This window comes from Cricetulus griseus, chromosome 6 (assembly GCF_003668045.3).
Source record: "Cricetulus griseus strain 17A/GY chromosome 6, alternate assembly CriGri-PICRH-1.0, whole genome shotgun sequence".
Classification (NCBI taxonomy): domain Eukaryota; kingdom Metazoa; phylum Chordata; class Mammalia; order Rodentia; family Cricetidae; genus Cricetulus; species Cricetulus griseus.
In genome coordinates this window covers 114,637,519-114,656,975 of record NC_048599.1, presented here as the reverse complement: position 1 = coordinate 114,656,975, position 19,457 = coordinate 114,637,519, and the positions used below count along the sequence as shown (strand labels likewise).

The 19,457-nt window shown below is 38.0% G+C and overlaps 1 protein-coding gene across 6 annotated transcripts in view; it reads left to right on the top strand.

Annotated features, from left to right (window-relative positions):
• Marchf7 (membrane associated ring-CH-type finger 7) overlaps positions 1 to 19,457 on the top strand; it is a 43,616-nt gene that overhangs the window by 15,061 nt on the left and 9,098 nt on the right. For all 6 annotated transcript variants that reach the window (XR_003486323.2, XR_003486322.2, XM_027420364.2 and 3 more), the window contains exons 2-6: positions 6,895 to 7,058; positions 8,962 to 9,157; positions 12,285 to 12,452; positions 13,996 to 15,091; positions 16,913 to 17,082. Coding sequence is in view for 4 of the 6 variants with exons in the window: in XM_027420364.2 (XP_027276165.1) it covers positions 6,906 to 7,058; positions 8,962 to 9,157; positions 12,285 to 12,452; positions 13,996 to 15,091; positions 16,913 to 17,082 (1,783 nt within the window). In the remaining 2 variants the exon portion in view is untranslated. The remainder of the gene's footprint in view (positions 1 to 6,894; positions 7,059 to 8,961; positions 9,158 to 12,284; positions 12,453 to 13,995; positions 15,092 to 16,912; positions 17,083 to 19,457) is intronic.

Genomic DNA, 19,457 nt, shown 5'->3' with positions numbered 1-19,457 from the left:
AGCAAGTTCCAGGATAGGCTCTAAAGCCACAGAGACCATGTATCAAGTGGGGGGTGGGGGGTGGAGGGTGAGGGGTGAGGGTGGAGAACAAAGCCAAATTCCTCATACTTGCCCCTTCGTGAAAATTTTCGAAAATGATTGTGATGGTAGTGGAGGACAGATAGAGTCTGAGATTTCCCATCCACCCCTAGTGATTAACTATTCTGTCTTTTGGGGGATGGAGCTGGGCAAGAATATGAGATTCTGTTTCTCAACATACAGGGGTTTAAGTGTTCATGTGTGTGCAGGTGCACTTGGAGGCCAGAGATCAAACTCATTGATCATTTCTCAGGAGTTGTACTGGGGGGGGGGACGGGGACTAGGACTTAGGACTTGGCATCTAGGCTAGGCTAGCAGGCCAGACTTAGTCTCTAACTACTCAGGGCTGGGATTAAAAGCATACATCATCTACATCATCACACTGCCTTTTTGTGTAGGTACTACACAAAAGGATTCAATTTAGGTCCTCATGTGGCTTACTTTAGTAGTACTTTGCCGACTGATCTGTCTCACCACCCTCTTCAAATAGATGTTTTTGATTTCGATGGAATTTTCAGCCTCATACATGGTCTTTTTTTCTTTCCCACATTTTTTTTGGTTGTAGTAAAATGCCATCATATAGAATTTACCATCCTAATTTTATTTAATTGTACAGTTGATTTTTTAAAAGTATATTTATATGGTGTACAACCATTATCACTACCCTTTTCATAGTTCTTTTTATCTTGTAATATTAAAGCTGTACACACTTTAAGTAATAAATCTTGACTTCCCTTGGTAACTGCCCTTCTGGTTTTTTGTTGTTTTGTTTTGTTTTGTCTTTTTTTTTGTATTTATGATTTTGACTATGTTAAATAGATAAGTGAAATCATCCAAGTGTAATTCTTCAAAACTGATTAATATTCTATCTCAGATCAGAATGCCTCCTTTAAGGCTTTTTAAAAATCATTTTATTTTTGGATTTTTGAGAGTAGGTTTTTTTCTATGTATCTCTGGTTGTCCAGGAATTTACTTGTGCGTGCCTCTGCCTCATGAGTAATGGGATCAAAGGTGTGCACCACCACACCCAGCTGATTTTAGTGTGTGGATGACATGTATGCTCCTGTGTGTATGTGTGCCACAGCATAAGTGTGGAGATCAGAGAACAGTTTATGGCAGTTGAATTTTCAACCATGTAGATTGCAGAGATCCAATTCACGTTGTCCATCTTGGTACCAGGTCTGTTGACCTGCTGAGCCACATTTTGCTTAGCCATTTACATCTGGGTTCTGTTATCAATAATACTGCTGTGATTGGGATGTACAAATATTCCAAGACCCTTACTTTTAGTGGGTTTCGTTTGGTGTATGCCAAGAAATGGAATTGGTGCGTTCTATGATAATTCTGTTTTTATTTTTGAGGGATTGTCATTACTGTTTCAACAGATTTTTGGTCTGTGATAAGGTTAAATCCTTTGTTTCCAGCGCTTACATCTCTTTGGGTACCTAGACTATAGCACCCTCCTCTGCTGAGTTACTGAACCTCTCCTATTTCAGATCCCCCTCAGTGTTCCTTTGTAATTTTTTTTACTTGTATTTTTTATGGTTTAATGCTTTGATTCATTTACTCTTGCTTTATGAGGTTTTGAAAAGTGAGCAAAAGGACTGTTAAAGATAGCCTGCTCACAGCAGTTACTGATATGGTTGCTTTAACCACATCCAGTATTGCTTTTAGTCTTATTTCTCACTGGAAATTCTTAGTTGCATAATAATATACTTGATATGTTGCTTTATTTATTACAGATCTATAAGCTATCTAATATTTGCTGTTTCCTAGCCATAAACAGACTGACTTGTTTGTGTTCTTTCACAGTGTCAAAATTTATTTAGTAGCAAATTCACAAACTATTTAGGTTTTATTTTGTGGGTTACCATTGATTACAAGTTCTTTATTACATTCCAATTTTAATTAGTAATATCTGTTAACACCTGATCATACATCCGATGGTTCACACAGCTAATACAGAATAACAAAGAAAGGGCTAAAGTGGCCAGTAATGATGGTGAAGGCCTAGGCTGATACTAATGGCAGACACCCAAGTAATCAAATAAGGGGTCAGTGTGCAGTCTAGGCAGGGATCCCATGGCTAGGCTTAGCTTAGCTTTGAAGTGGGCAGACATAAGAATAGGGCCTAGTGGTGAATGCCTTTAATCCCAGTACTTGGGAGGTAAAAGCCAGCCTAGTCTACAGAGCAAGTTGCAGGACAGCCAGGGCTCCACAGAGAAATACTGTCTTGAAAAACAAAACAACAACAAAAAACCAGGGCATAGAAGAATCCTGTTCATCTCCAGAATCCCAATGATGCATATTGCCACTATGCCATGGTCTTAGGTTGCTTTTATATGTTTCAGGTCAGGGCTGTGTCATTTATTGGACTGATGTTTTTGATAAACCTAAATGCCTGGTGGTGTTTCTGATATGATTTGTTATGTCCATGTATCCCTGATTTAATTTGGTAAATTTACAAATAGTAGTTTTTACTAACATATTTGTGTGTGCCCTATGGTTGTGGAGTATGACTGGGGTTCTTCTCATAAATTGTGTGTATCCAGTATGGTTGTCTGCCTCCCAGACAGGTTACCTGTTCATTTCACCTTAGCATCTATCCTCAAAGTAGACTAGCAGAAGGGACACTGTACCTTTGAAAAATGGAGTAACTTGGGGAAAGGCATAACCTGAGAAATGCTGTTCTATATAAAATGAAGTAACTTGGGCAGGGCACAGACAGCCTGCCCTGCTTTCTCTTCATCCTTTTAGTGTCACTATCTGATAAGTTTTTAAGACAAAGATTAATTCAGTACATTCCTTTGTTGTAAATTTACACAAAGATGTGGTTAATAAAGTTAGTTGATTAATTATCAAGATTGCTGAAAGTGAATTTGACATTTTGTCTTATTTGAATGGTTTAGTAAAGCAGTGTTATACTTAGTCTAAGCTGAACATCAGACAGGCAATGAAGTGACTCTGTACATTTGCCTGAATTCTAATTTGCAGGAAGGGAAAAATTAGGTTTTGATCTAATAGTTTGTAATGCAAAATTAGTGAGGTTATTTTGATATCTCTTGATTTCCTTTTGTAGTCTTAATGGCTTTGGCTGTCTCCAGAAGGCTTATAGATCCCTATCCTAAGAGGAGGGGGATTGGGTTTTAAGTTTCTAACTTTTTAAAAATATTTTTTAAGAATTTTTAGTAGTTTTAATCATGGGGTGGGGGGAGTGGTATGTGCAAGTGACTGGGAGAGCCAGAGGCATACCCCTGGAGCAGTTGTGAGTTGTCTGATGTGGCTGGCTGGGAACTGAATCCTTAGCCTCTTTAAGAATAGTACATGCTCTTAACCATTGAGCTATAGATCCAGCCCTTAAATTATGTGATTGGTACATGTGTGCCCAAAGTGCACATGTGGAGATCAGAGGACAACTTGTGTGAGTTAGTCCTCTCCTTTCACTGTATGGGTCCTAGGCTTGGTACCTAGTGAGCCATCTTGCTAGCCCCAAGGTTTTTTGATTTATAAAGGAAATATGCTTGTATAAATGGTGTTGATAATAAGAGGCAATCTAATTTCCATTGACAGAATGGGAAAATAAGTTATGTGTACACCTATACAGTGACATGCTATCTGAGAAACTAGCAAGAGAGATTCACACAAATGTTAAAGCAAATGAAGCTGGAATCACACAAGAATCTATATTCTACCTACTGATGGAGACAGTGACTCAAGAGGCAGAGAGACTGAGAAAGAAAATTTATTAGCAACAAACCAGCATTATTAGAAGATAGTTGGCATCTGTCTTCAATGACCATCTTATCCTTTGTTCTGAAGGAGTCTTATGTTGTTTTTTTCAAGAGATGATCTCTTGATATCAGACAGGTGGGTTCCTCAGTTGATTATTGGTTTGAAAAATGGATGCTTGCAGAATTTGGGCTAAGTACTCTAATGTTCACATAGATCAGCACAAGTTGCAGGCCAATAAAAATAAAGATGTAAATAATCAAGGTTCCTATGCTGACCAAAGTAACTTGTGTTCAGTATTTGTTTTGCTCAGTGTTTCTCAAAAACAACCCTTTGGCCTTCTCCCATAGTTTGGGATGGGAAGTTCTTGGAGGGGGTGTGATGTACAGTTAATCTAAGACTAAGAGCAAACAGGAACAAAATACAAATTTGAAGATTCTGTATTTTGTTGTCTCAGTGGGAGGGGATGTTGTTCTGGGTGATCTTAGAGCCAGACAAAATTAATTTGTGTTAAGTGATATATGTGTATATAAAGAGCTGTAGACCTAGTGATGACTATTGTGTGTTAAATACTAAGTAAAGAAAATTTAGAAATTTAATTATGAATCTGTAACAGTGGAAAGCACTCAGTCCCACATTTTTATATGAACTGAATTTAACATTTTAATTCCTCGTGGGGGTGTATGTAGTGTTTTGGATGTGGATGTAAGGTATGTGTGTAGTGTTTTGTATGTGTGTGTAGGGCATATGGGTAGAGGTCAGAGGTCAACATCAGATGCCTTCCTCCTCGCTTGTGCTCCACCTTAGTTTTTGAGTCTCTTATTGAACCTGGAATTTAGAGATTTCTGCCAGCAGATTCTAAGGCTATTTGTGTCAGCCTTTCTAAGGCTGGGATTACAGGTGTGTTACTCAAAGCCTTGCTTTTGTGTGAGTGCTGGAGGTTGAACTTACGTTTTCATGCTTGCACAACAGGTACCTGACAACTGAGCCACCATCTTATATCACCATATAATTAGTGCAACCATCTTTTCACTTAAAATAGTCCTTTCCAATATTCAAGTAAGGTTTTTTTTGTTTGTTTGTTTTTTTGTTTTACAAAGTGGGGCTAATAGAGTACCTGTCTCACAGAGTTGATTTGTGGATTACTAATGAATAATCAGTCCCTTACCCTCACAAAGTATTTGTTAAATATCAGCTATTGCTTTTATGTATGCTATAATTAAGAGATCATATCAGTGATAAATAAAAGGAAAACATCTATTTTGGAGACACATGTTTCCCTATGTAATTCAGGTTAGCCTCTCTGGTTTTCCTGCCTCAGGCTCTGGAATGCTAGTATGCAGACATGGGGTATGTCAATTCAGTTTGGTATTTATTCTTTTGCTAAGATTTTCAACTTGTATTTTTCGAGTACCTGTTTCCCATATTGTTCAAGACAGAGCATGGGCAGCCTTAATAAGCTAGACTTAACCACCTGTCCTCAACAAACTAAGTACACAGAAGTAATAGAAACAAAGGAAGGAATATAAACACACACACACACACACACACACACACGCACGCACGCACGCACGCACGCGCACACCCGCATGCACACACACTCCCTCATCCTCAGCACCCTGACACAAGGTACAGGTTCACTTCATTTTACTTAATGTGTGTGTGCGTGTTAGCCCACAGAGTCCAAAAGAGGAGGATCGGAGGGGGATGGATACCCTGGAGCTGGAGTTAAAGGTGGTTGTGAGCCATCTTTTGGTGGGGGCGGTTTCGAGACAGGGTTTCTCTGTGGCTTTGGAGGCTGTCCTGGAACTAGCTCATGTAGACCAGGTTGGTCTCTAACTCATAGAGATCTGTCTGCATGAGCCATCTTATGTGGGTGCTGGGATCTCTGGCCTTTTGTAAGAGTAGGCAGCAAGCCTTCTTAACTGCTGACCCCATCTCTCCAGCCCTGAGTTTTAGATTTACATAAAAGGCAAGAGGTGTACATAGCCTAGCAGTCCTGATGAAAGTGTGGTTCTTACCATTTCTGACCAATTATTGTCTCAGCTCTAGGTCTGGAGACGTACCAATTCCTTAGGTCTGTTGTCTTAACATCCTGATAGCCAAAAGGAGGGTCATGAGGGTCTGTCCTTAAGAGTATTCTTGCCGGTACATTTATGTATTCCTAGGAAGTGATTTAGAAGTGCTTTAAATGATCCTGACCAAAAGGAATTCATTGTTGAAAATGGGAAATAAAGTGATAAGCAAATAGCAGTTTGTAACATCTTAAGAAAAAATATGTGAAAAGTAGAAATGCACAGAATAAAGATCATTTTATCTGATGGGCAGAAATTGAATAAGGAATGTATAGGCTTCCCAGATGTATAAAAGAGCTGTGAGAGTATATTTGTTAACAGATGTGAAAGTAGTATAAGAGTACACTAAGAAGAATGGCCCAAGAGTTGATGATAAATGGATTGAGGAAAAAGTTCAGGCATTGCAAGACAGATCTGTGTATTTTGTAGAACATCTCTGTCTTTCTATGTCTGTCAAATGGGCAGTAGGAAACCTTGATTGGATGTTACTAAACCTCTGCCTTTAAGGAGAAGGGTGGTAAGATTCTCAGTTAATTTTTGCAAATAGTTATCTTGATTATTTGACCTTTTTTAATTTTTTTAAAATTTAGTTTGTATGTGCATATGCTGAGGACAGGGGACAGTTTTCTGCAGTCAGTTGTTTCTTCCCTCTTTGTTGAGGCATCGATTCACCATCTGTTTCCCTGACGAATTGTTTACTTCAGGGTAACTGATGTGAGAAATTGGGGATTCTTGTCTATGCTTCCCATCACTGCTGCAGGAGTTTTGAGATTACGGTCCTTCTACAAATATGGATGGGTTCTAAAGATGGAACTCTGCTCTCAGGCTTGCAAAGCCATCAAGCACCTTTACCTGCAATAAGCTGGGTCTCCCGGGGGCCAGTTCTTGATTCTGCTGCTTTTTTAATTAATGAGAACTGAATTGTGTCTCAAACTAAATGAACAGTAGGGGTTATAAGTGCTTGCATGCCTTCCCAAATAAAATTAACACAAATTTGCATTTCTTTTCACAGGAAACCTTAACATGGAGTCTAAACCTTCCAGGATTCCAAGAAGAATTTCTGTTCAACCCTCTGGCTCTTTGAGTGCTAGGATGGTGTCTGGAAACAGAGGCGCTAGTTTAAATGATTCATATCATTCTAGAGACTCTTCTTTTAGACTGGATTCTGAATATCAGGTAGTATTTTACATTTATTAGATTTTTTAAAAAAATAGCTATACCCAAAGAATCCTACAATCTTAAATTATTAAAATAGAAACAAAATAAATAGCTAATGATTTTCAAAATTTGGGAGCTTCAGAATTATAGATCGGATAGTATGGCCTTGTATAAAATTGCATTTGAAAACAAATACTAATTAAAATAAATTTTAGGTGAAGGTGGTAAGTGTGGATGGATGGTTTTATCTTAGATTAAAAACTTAATCCGGGCTGGAGAGATGGCTCAGAGGTTAAGAGCACCGACTGCTCTTCCAGAGGTCCTGGGTTCAATTCCCAGCAACCACATGGTGGCTCACAACCATCCGTAATGAGATCTGGTGCCCTCTTCTGGTGTGCAGATATACATGGAAGCAGAATGTTGTATACATAATAAATAAATAAATTCTTTAAAAAAAAAACTTAATCCTCTTCTTCTAGACAGAATACTTATTAATTAGACTGTATGTACAAAGCAGTGGGTGAAATAACAGTACACGTTGTTATTTTTTTAAATTAGAAATAAAGAAGAAGGGACACAAGATGAGACATGAGACTAAGAGACATATTAACCAGTTTATTATAGGCCCGGCAGAGTAGAGAGACTAAGAGAGAAGAGGAACAGGGTTAATGGCTGACTGCCATGGCCGGTCTCGAGAGAAAGAGGCAGAGAGCTTAAGAGAAGAGGCAGAGAGAAGAAAAGAGGGGCAGAGAGAGAGTGAAGCAAGGAAGTTGGAACTTTTAAAGGGAAGACCTCGCATGCTCACTAAAGTACCACGCATATGCAGAGTCCTCACGCAGGCCTTCGTGGGTGATGTGATGGCACATCCCTGTGCATGACATTAATGCCTGAACCTTTCATTCCCACCTCTACTTATTATGGAAAAAGGTGGGGTGTTAGATATGGCAGGTTAAGGAATAGGGGCTTCGAATTCTCAAGACTGCTTCCTGCTGACCTGGGGGTGTCGACCATCTTTGGGGGACCTGAGAAGGTTGGGGTAGCTGGTTGTTTCATCGAAGTCCAGGCTGTATGGAACTCTCTGGCGCCTCTTAGACCTGGCAAGATGTTGGCAGAGCAGAGGACAAGGTTAAGTTTAGAAGAAAAAAATTTTTTTCTTAGGTTCTGGCACTTGAGGGGAAGATTGCAAGATGAGGGAGGGGTTCCCGAGGGGTCGGTGGGCTCTATGGAACATGAACCATGGAGAGCATAAAGAGTATATTAATCATAGTTTATTACCATGGGAGAGTAAGAAATGGAAGAACAGAATAGGGCAGAGAAAGAGAGAGGTACAGAAAAGCAAAGAGGGGAAGAGAGAGAGAGTGTAGGTGGGAGAAGAGAAGAGAGAACGTAAGTGGGCAGGGGTCTGTCTTTTAAAGGGGTCCTCTACACTTGCATGCAGACTTAGTTCCCATGAACCCTGGGCTGACCAGGGTGAATTCTGACAGGTAGCAGGGGCAGGCCAGCATAATGCCTGAACCTTTCATTGTTGGTAAATACTTTTGTTTCCCCAGGCAGGGCTTCTCTGTGTAGCTTTGGAGCCTATCCTGGCACTCGCTCTGTAGACCAGGCTGGCCTCGAACTCACAGAGATCCACCTGCCTCTGCCTCTGCCTCCCGAGTGCTGGGATTAAAGGCGTGTACCACCAACTCCTGGCTAATACTTTTGCTTTTATTGTTGATTGATTAATCAGTCTGTCTCAAGGTTTCTCTCAGTAGTATTGTATATATAGCATCCAAGAAACATGAGTTGGTTATCTCCAGCACAACCATCTTACTACCTCCTAATAATCACCTGCCTTTTAGGAAACTACATTAGCAACAGCCTATGGCTTGATTAATTGAATATTAGTATTTAATGGCAGTTATTCCTTATTTTTTTATAGTCTGCATCAGCATCAGCATCTGCATCACCATTTCAGTCTACATGGTACAGTGAATCTGAGATAACTCAGGGAGCACGATCAAGATCTCAAAACCAGCAACGGGATCATGATTCAAAAAGACCTAAGCTTTCTTGTACAAATTGTACATCTACCTCAGCTGGGAGAAATATTGGAAGTGGTTTAAATACAGTATCAGGTAAGAAGCTATTCAGTTTCTGTTAAAAGTCACTTTTTGAATGTTTTAGACCAAAGTCCCCCCCCTCTGAGATTCTTATTTTTTAAACAAAATAGTTTGTGTATGATAATGGATTTGGAAATGCAATCGTTTCCAAAATTTTACCTTAAGTTGGTGGTAAAAATGAACTGACTATTCATTTTGCCTTTTTTGCTTTACAACACAGAGAATGTTAGTAGGTTTTAATTTAGGTAGAATAGCTGCTTTATTTTTGGTTGGTTGGTTTGTTGATTGGTTTGTTTTGGAAATGGTTTCATTATGTAACCCTGCCTGGCCCAGAACGTAAGAGAGTATGTGGATTAAAGGCATGTGCCACCATGCTCACCTCTAACATTAGTATGTAGTTCAATTTGGTGAAAGTCATGAGGGTTCTGTTGGTTATTGTGAGAAAGAAGTTTTTTAAGTGATATTATAAAAGCTACATCTGATAAATATTAAATGTCCTCATTGAGTATTTTTGAACTGATAAACGTAGTATATAATACTTGTCAGAAAATGTCCAAACTCTTAATTTAGTTTAAAAAATGTTGGAAACTAAGAGCTTTACATAAGTACACAAGAATGACATTGAACACATTACTTAACCACCATGGGATTTACATGATTTATCCCATAAAGCTCTGAGCTTCCTGGCTTTATGAATTTGTTTTATTCAAAAACACTTTGTTAGGAAAGCAGATTTCCTCCTTACTGAAACTCCTCCAGTAAAATGTTAAGACAATCCCTGAAGTTGTAAAAGGAGACAAAACTTGTGATAACACAGTTAGAGGTAACTGTACATTAAAAAACTGAATTAGTGTAAGCAATGCCTTTCAGTTTTGATAGCTAGAAACTCCAAGGAAAAGACACTGCGCCTCTGAATGTCATTAAAAGTAGAGAAGTGGGTAAGAGCAGACTGACCTCAACTTTGTAGACACACATTACTTTGCAGAAACAATTGTGTTCTCTTAGGCTGTGTGTCAGTCCCATGCTACAGAGGCTATCTATTCTGATACAGAGGCTATCTATTCCGGACTGATGTCTTTGGGGCCCCATGGGAGTCAGCTGAATGGCCCTGGGTTCGTCCCTGAATCGGGGAGTGCTGGACCGGGAAACTCCTAACTACCCAATGGCGATAAAGATGAGACACAGACATCTTGTTATTTCAGGAGGGTTCTCAATCCATGCTGGAGTCTGGAGTTTATGGTTTATTCAAGCATCCTCTTAAATAGCTTCCCTACAGTGGGGGTGACCGCAGAAGACATCTACTATCATGTATAAAGCTTATATTAAAAAATTCTTTTAACCCTAGTGGCACACCTAACAGCCCTTAGGCAGGTAACAAACCCTCAGTACAAGTGTGGGTGCACACAGGGCCTATTGTTATGCAAACTAGGAGACATTCTCTACTGAGGCCAAGCCATCCAGCGGTAATTAGCTGGTATCTATCTGGAAGATAATGGGAGACTCAGGCTCCTGGGATAGAGTTTGAGGCCTGTACCTGAAATACCATAATTGATATTTTTCGGGGACCCCAATAACTCACTGGGCAGTTTCCCTCAATGTAGAAGAATCAATAAAGCTAGGAAAGGAAGAAAGCCAGGTGTGCTAGAGCAAGCCTTAACTCCAAGCACTTTAGAGGCAGAGGAAGGCAGATCTCTGTTGAGTTCAAGACCAAGCCTGGTCTACAAAGTAAGTTCCATGACACCCAGGCATGTGTTAGTTACAAACCCTATCTCCAAAAACAGGAAAAAAATTCTAAAGCCAGGAAAGGAAGAAACAGAATAGGTTTGAGAGTTAGTTTAAGTTTATTTTGTAGTGAAATCATATCTAAAAAAATTTGGAGGATCATTGCAAAAAATACATTAATTCTTATATAAAGACTGAATGAAATGTGACAGTACAAATATTTCTGAGGCTGATAGAATATATGCTTAGAATATGCAAGCATTTACATCCAATTCCCTGCATGGGAAAGTGTTACATTTTTTGAAGAAAAAAGGAGAAGAGGTGAATGAGACATGTTAAGAGACATTAACTAGTTTATTATATGCCCAGTAGAGTAGGGAGACTAAGAGAGAAGAGGAACAGGGGTAATGGCTGACCGCCATGGTCTGGTCGCCATAGAGAGGCAGAGAGAGGGTGTAGGTGGGAGAAGAGAGATCGAAACAGAAGCAGAGAGAGAGAGAGAGAGAGTAGCAGGGAAGTTGGGACTTTTAAAGGGAAGACTGCGCATGTGCACTGAGGTTCCATGCATGCCCAGAGTAATCAGCAGGCTGTGTTGGGTGACGTGGTGATGACATAGCACGTTTTCCTGTGCGTGCCTTGACTGTTGTCAGGGGGCAGGGTCTGTCTCTTAAAGAGATACTGCCGATCAGTATTAAAGCCTGAACCTTTCAGAAAGAAAAACCTTTTTCCTAATAAAATTATATTTATCCTATAGTTGAATTGCCATATCGAAATAGTTTTAGTTTTAGGTGTTTTTTTTTTTTTTTTTCTTTTTTCTTTTTTAGAGAACAGACCTCATGTATCCCTAGAATTCACTGTGTACATCAGGGTGGTCTTGAACTCACAGAAATCTGCTTGTGTCATTCCTATTCTGCCTCCTAGTGCTAGGAAAGCCACCATGCCTGGCTTTGGTTTGGGTTTGGGTAGTTTTCCAACATCACTTGGGCTTTATTTAGTGTTCTGTACCCTTGGCAAGTTTTCATTTTTGATCTATAGTTATTTTAACATTTTACATTGTACATGGGCAGGTGTAACAGAATGACTAAGACATTTATGACTAAGATATTTAGCTTATGTATGAGGATAGATTTGCAATGTTAAGGGTTTAATGTTTGACATACATAGATTTACCATATCTGAGGCCCTGGGTTTAGTCCCCAGCACCAAAAAAGAAAAATGTTTAAGCAGGAAGATAATTTTTGGAGATGATTAGTTCATTATTAAGTGGTTTTGGTTTGCTAAACTTGGTTTGTGGTTGTAGCAGTCTAACTGGGAATAGTTATAATGGTAATAGTTACCCTCACTGTATTACCAAAGATTTATGAACCTCAGAAACCTTGGAAACCTTCTCTGAAATAAAACTTTTTCCCATTACTTTAAGATTCTTCTTGGAGGCATAGTCAAGTTCCCAGATCTTCATCAATGGTACTTGGTTCATTTGGAACCGACTTGATAAGAGAAAGGAGAGATTTGGAGAGGAGAGCAGATTCCTCCATTAGCAATCTTATGGATTACAATCACCGAAGTGGTGATTTCACAACTTCATCATGTATGTATAAACTACTTTGTTAAGGATAGCTTATGTGTTAGTCATAGTTATTTAGTCTCTGTGTCATTAATAAGAATACAATGGAGGAAATGAAGTAAATTTTAATCTCCTATGGAGATATCAGAACTAAGTTTTTAGTATCATATTGCTTTACTTTAAAAAGTATAAACAGTTTAAAACATGTTCTTGAGTATTCAAGAGTATAAAATTTTTATACATGAAAAACATTTTTATATGTTAAAGTACTACAAGATAATTCTTACTACAGTATGATTTGTTTATAACAGTTTTAATGTGTACTTCTAACTGAATTATGAAAAAACTGTATGTTTATCACACCATTTTTAATAATTATTTTATGTGTTTGGCTGTATTTGCCTACAAGTATGTCTATGCTCTATTGTGTTTCTGGTCTCCAGAGAGGCCAGAAGGAGACAGATCCTTTAGAATTGAGTTACAAATGGCTGTGGGCCATCATGTGGGTGTGGGGAATGGAACCCAAGTCTTCTGATAAAGTGAGTGCTCTAAACTGCTGAGCCATCTTTCTAGCCCCCAATGAACCATTTTAAGGATGATTATTTTCATTTTAATTAAGTGTTCAAGCATGTACAGTTTTGTCTATTTATGTAGACTTAAGCTTTTCAGAAACAATCACATTAAGTAACTGAGGAAAAGAATGCTGATCAGAGTTAACAAAAGTATCAAGAAGAAGTGGAGTTTGTACTTACCTACTGTAATCAAATTACAATACAGGAATAGATTTAACCTGTAATAGTTTATCCTTTTCAATGGTCTCCATATATTAGCACAAAATAAATGTGCCTATTACACAAGATATATAGGGAGTGTTTTTCACAAAAGAGTAATAGTGTTTCTTATCCCCGCTAAGTTTGAAACACCCATTTAAGGAGTTGTTTTTATCTTGTTGTTGACCTTGAGGCAAGGCAAAACTAACCCAGACAAGCCTGGAACTCTCTGTGATCCTCCTCCCTGCCCCACTTTTGAAACTGCAGAGAGCCTGTATTGACTCACAGTTCCAAGCCAATGCTAAAGGGCTAAGGTGTATCTGATGAGTAACCAAAATTAAAGAAATTCTTACCTATTAGCGGGGAATATTGTAAAATTATATGGGCAATAACATTTACATGAAATAATTTTTGTATTTATTGCATTGAAAAAGAATCTCCAAAACTATTTCCCCGGGGAGGGTTTTTTTTTTTTTTCAATCATTACACTATATTACTTGACCTAAAGTTTTGTATAAATTTTTGAGAGTCTTCTATTGTGTCAGTTTCTCATTAATGCATCAACTTATCTCAGCAACTTAATTTTATAAGCTTTCGTACCTTGTTTTGAATTTGTAGTGTTGACTTTACTTGGGTGTGCTTCAGAAATAATTTTTTTTCCCTATAATAGTTAAGCTGTTATAAGATACAGTATTCATTTCAAACCTAGTCTTTCAATTGGCAGTAGTCAATAAATGTACATTTATTAATGATTAAATTATTTCATAATTGGTTACCTTCCCTTCTTTCAAAAATAGATGTTCAAGAAAGAGTTCCTTCTTCATATTCACAGGGAGCAAGACCAAAAGAGAATTCAATGAGCACTTTACAGTTGAATTCATCATCTACCAATCACCAATTGCCTTCTGAACATCAAACAGTATCAAGTTCTAGGGATTCTAGCAGAAATTCTTTCAGATCACATTTTTCTCCAAGACAATCACAATCTTTTCGAAACAGTTCACATCCCACATTTTCATATCTTTCAAGTAGAGATGAAACCCCAATTATAAGCAATTCAGAAAGGGTTGGTTCCTCTCGGAGACCATTTCAAGAATCTTCTGACAATGATGGTAGGCGTTCTACTAGGAGATTGCTGTCAAGAATAGCTTCTAGCATGTCATCTACTTTTTTTTCACGAAGATCTAGTCAGGATTCCTTGAATACAAGATCACTGAGTTCTGAAAATTATATTTCTCCAAGAACCTTGACTTCACAGTCTCGGAGTAGTGGAGCATCATCTTCTGAAGTCAATGATGGCAGGGCATCTGAAGCTTCTCAGGGATTTAGATTTCTTAGGCGAAGATGGGGTTTGTCATCTCTTAGCCAAAATCATAGCTCTGAACCAGATGCAGAAAATTTTAATCAGGAATCAGAAGGTAGAAGTACAGGACCGTGGTTATCTTCCTCACTTAGAAATAGATGCACACCTTTGTTCTCTAGAAGGAGGCGAGAGGGAAGAGATGAATCTTCAAGAATATCTCCATCAGATGTACCACCTAGATCTCATATTTTTAGAAGAGAATCAAATGAAGTAGTTCACCTTGAAGCACAGAGTGATCCCCTTGGGGCTGCTGCCAACAGACCACAAGCATCTGGAGCATCAAGCAGTGCTGCAGGTGGCTCCCCACCAGATTTGCCTCAGGGTGGAAGAAGTACAGGAATAGCAGGGATTCTTCCTGGTTCCTTATTCCGGTTTGCAGTCCCACCAGCACTCGGAAGTAATCTGACCGACAATGTCATGATTACTGTAGATATTATTCCTTCAGGCTGGAATGCAGCTGATGGGAAAAGTGATAAAACTAAAAGTGCACCTTCAAGAGACCCAGAAAAATTGCAGAAAATAAAAGAAAGGTAAATTTGAGTGTTCATTGTACATTGTAAAGCTAGATCAAAGATTTAAAATGGCTTCATTATTTGAAGTTTCTTCCTTAAATTTATGTGGTGTTACTGTGTCTTACAGACAAATGGTGATAATAAATAGGCTTTAGGGTATATATTTCATCAAGAAGTAATTTAAGGTATTGTTTATCTTGATGCATAAATTAATTCCTTTATTCTGTGACTAGACTACTGCTAAATCGAATTTTTCTTTAAGATTTTATTTATTATGTACACAACATTCTGTTTCCATGTGTATCTGCACACCACAAGAGGGCACCAGATCTCATAACGGATGGTTGTAAACCAACATGTGGTTGCTGGGAATTGAACTCAGGACCTCTGGAAGAGCAGTCAGTGCTCTTAACCTCCGAGCCATCTCTCCAACCCGATAAATAGAATTTAATTGGAAAGAGGAACCACATGTTAATGCATTGTCAATCTTTAATAAATTAGTTAGTTTACCACTTATTAAAGTTATATTTTAACCATGGGTTATTTTCCTGATTTTAAGCTGTCTGAAGAATGTAGTAACTTAGATTTTTTATCTTCAAAGATAAGAATTTGTGTATTGATTTATTTATTGATCTTGAGTGGTCTACAATTCTGTACTATTCTATCTAGTTAGTTAAGTTTTTTTTTTTTTTTTTTTTGTGGTTTTGTTTGTTTTGTTTTAAGATAGGATCTCACTGTGTAGCCCTGGTTGGCTTGGAACCAATAGAGACTTACCTGCTTCTATCTCCCATGTGCTTGCATTAAAGACAGTAGGTCCTAGTTACATAGTTTTAAAAGAGCATTTATTTTGACAGAGTTTGTAGTATATGTGTTTGTGTGTTTAATATTTTGCCTTATATGTGAGAATTTTAAACCTTGACCAATTAAAATAATAAATAGAAAATTGGATCTAATTAATAAAAAGTAATTGAAACAATGAAGAGAATAATGTTAAATACAAAACAAAATGTTCAGCTTTTCAGAATAGTTTGTGCAGAAAGTTGACTTACAGTCTGTGTCTCTTTCTGTAAATGTCTTGCTAAATTCAAACTGTCCAGGTTGTGTTTCAGTAGCAGTTCATCATTCAGTACTGTCTGGCAGTTTACTGAGTGCCTCTTTCATTTGCTATTAGTGAACTAACAAAATACAATTTTAACAGAAAATTTTCCCTGTTATAAAGTGTTTTAAGATAAAAATGATATATGTTAGCCTGTTAAAAAGAGGACGGAGGATAATAGAAACTGTTGCATGTTTTAAAAGCCTTCCTTTATAGATTGATTTAGTAAGATTGTTGATAGTAGAGTGATGGAGAACTTTTAAGTCTCCTATTTTTAAAATTTTATTCAGTGAATAAAAGGAATTGGTTAGTTTTGATAACATAAACGAGAAACCACAAGTCAATATGTACTTAATTCATTGAGGCAGTTTTAAAATTCTTTTGCAGCTAACAAAATGGACAAAATGATATATATGTTACACTTATACTATTGTATTTAAAGTAATCTAGAAGACTTCAGTAATTAAAATCTTAGTGATTGTGAAAAAAAGTGAACTTAAAGTGTATTACCAAAGACAAAAGGGAAACCATTTGAAGCTGAGTTGAAATATGGCTGGTCTTATTTATTAAATGTTTTTATTCATAATAACATGAACTCTCAGGGATTACTATTGTTGCTTTATTGTTACTGTTTGCTTTTTTGTACTCAGTACTAGTAGAAATGAAAGACTGAAATTCTGTATGATGAACATGTCCATCTGGGGGAATTAAGTCATCTCTGAAATCCAAGCCTTCTTTTTCAGCCTCCTTCTAGAGGACTCTGAAGAAGAAGAAGGAGACTTATGTAGAATTTGTCAGATGGCAGCTGCATCATCATCTAATTTACTGATAGAGCCATGCAAATGCACAGGGAGTCTGCAGTATGTCCATCAAGAGTGTATGAAAAAGTGGTTACAGGCCAAAATTAATTCTGGTAAGATTCACCCATCGAGATAATTTTGTTTTCAAATCTTTTCCCAAGAGATACACTGAAGCATGAGTAATAAAAACCCAGAAACAGATATTGGGGTTCAAGCTGAAGATAAGAAAAGCAGCCAAGCCACTAGAGAGTTTGTATCTATATTACGGCTCAGACCAAATATGGGGCTATCCTGTCCTCAGAGTAACTGTAGATTTCAATGCTCTACACTAATGTCAGACTGCACTGAATTCCTCCTTGTAGTCCTCTCTAGTGCTGGGATCAAAGGTGTGAGCTCTTTTCTCTTTCAGATGTATTCACTCTCATGTAGTCCAGGGTGGCTATGAACTCGAAGAGATCTCCCAGAGTTCTGGGATTAAAGGTGTGACCACAACTGCCTGGATTCTGTGGCTAACTAGTAGCTTAGGTGTGTGGCTATCTATTAGCTTAGCTTTGCATTCTGATCTTCAGGCAAGATTAAAAACAAAATATCATTAATATACATATTGTAGACATTTTGGCTAACAGATTTTTCCCAATTTATTACTAAATTTATTCGTACTTGTATATTCTATATAATTATAATTTAACCAGGGATTATGGCATATACAATCCTTTTGAGTAAAGCACACTCATCGTTTAGCAGCTCTGTATTTTTGAGTAAGATTTATTGCCTGTGTCATTTAGCAGGTTGTCAGGGAATTCCTTTGTGTACTGGTTGGAGAGTCAGGAACAGTTCCAGAAGTGGAATTTCGAGCACAGTAAACAAGACATACAAAGTACCTGCTCTGTCAGTTGTTGTTACGGAAACACCATTTAATTTTAAATCTTGATAATATGGAACTGGCTTTCAGAAGGAAAGGCACATTTTCACAGAGCAGCTAATAAGAAAGACTTAGGTATTTTTGAGGAACTGAGTGATAGATGGTGTGGTTGGCATCTAATTAATAGTTGGATAAGGGTTTGGTTGATGCAGTTGGAATAAGAGAATAGTAGAGAATAGCTCATTCAAGACTTAAAGATAGAGGCTTAAATTCTTATCTAAGCATAATGGGAAGCCACTGAAGGGGGCAGAATTGAAATGTTCTTATTTTTTTGACTGCTCAGGAGAATAGATTGTTGAATAAGACCAGACCTCCAGTTATATTGGATATGAGAAAGTGAGAAAAATTGACTTTGTGTAAGCCAAAATACTTGTGTGAAAGTGGGTATGATTAACTCACTGTTGCCAAGAATTGAAGGATCTTAAGATGATAACCTGTGAAATGGGCTAGGACTGTGGCTTAGCAGGATAAAGTGCTTACTGTGTAAACTTGAAGACCTGAGTTCAGATCCCCAATGCCCATGTAAAAGCATGACCAGTCATAGCACTGGAGTTAGGAAGATCTCTGCAGTACTTGGGCCAGCCAGTCCAGCTAGTCAGCTTCTGGCTTCCATATGCATACATATGAGCATATATACATACATGTATCACATAGAATGAAATGACAAGATTGATAATATGTATGTTAAAGGGAGATACTACCTCATAGGCTCTTTTTCCAGCAAACAGATATAAAGTAGCATATTAGAGTGTTATATGGAGTTGTGGAGACATTTTTATTTTGAGATAGGGAAATAGCCAAGCATGTTTTAATTTTTCGAGACAGGGTTTCTCTGTGTAGCTTTGGAGCCTATCCTAGCACTCGATCTGGAGACCAGGCTGGCCTCGAGCTCACAGAGATCTGCCTGCCTCTGCCTCCTGAGTGCTGGGATTAAAGGTATGCACCACCAACACCCTGCGCCAAGCATGTTTTTAAGAAGCTGTTGGGTTGAAGGGGGTAAAAATTCATAAAAAGGAGCAAAAGATGGGATCTAGAGCACAAGTCAGTTAGAAGAGCCATTTCATGTCCAGAAAGCTAGTGTGAATGTGAGTGTTGATCTGGCTGTTGCTTCAGTAAAAGATGCATGACCTACTACATAAATGTTTGCATTTTCTTAGAGAAGGAGATCTTTAATTGAGGGATAGGTTACAGGTCTATAGATCCTGGGAGAATAATATTCTGAGATGGATATAAAGATTTTTAGGTAACATTGATAAAATGACTTTATAGCTGGTGGAGACAGTTTAGTGCCAGGGTACTTGCCTCTCATTTGTGAGGTCCTGTATTTAATAGTACTACTGAAATTATTGCAATGAAACACATGCACTTTTAAGAAAGTGGTTTACTGATTCTTCGACACAGATGTGCATTGGAATACATTGAGCTTGGCTCCTTTGCTACGTAAATAATGAATAAGATTAAAGATATGTATAAGATAATTTTGATTGTGGGAATTAATTGGGAAGAGGGCAAGGATATCAAACTCATGAGTAATGTCATAGCATGGTGCCTCGGCCAGCGGGGCTC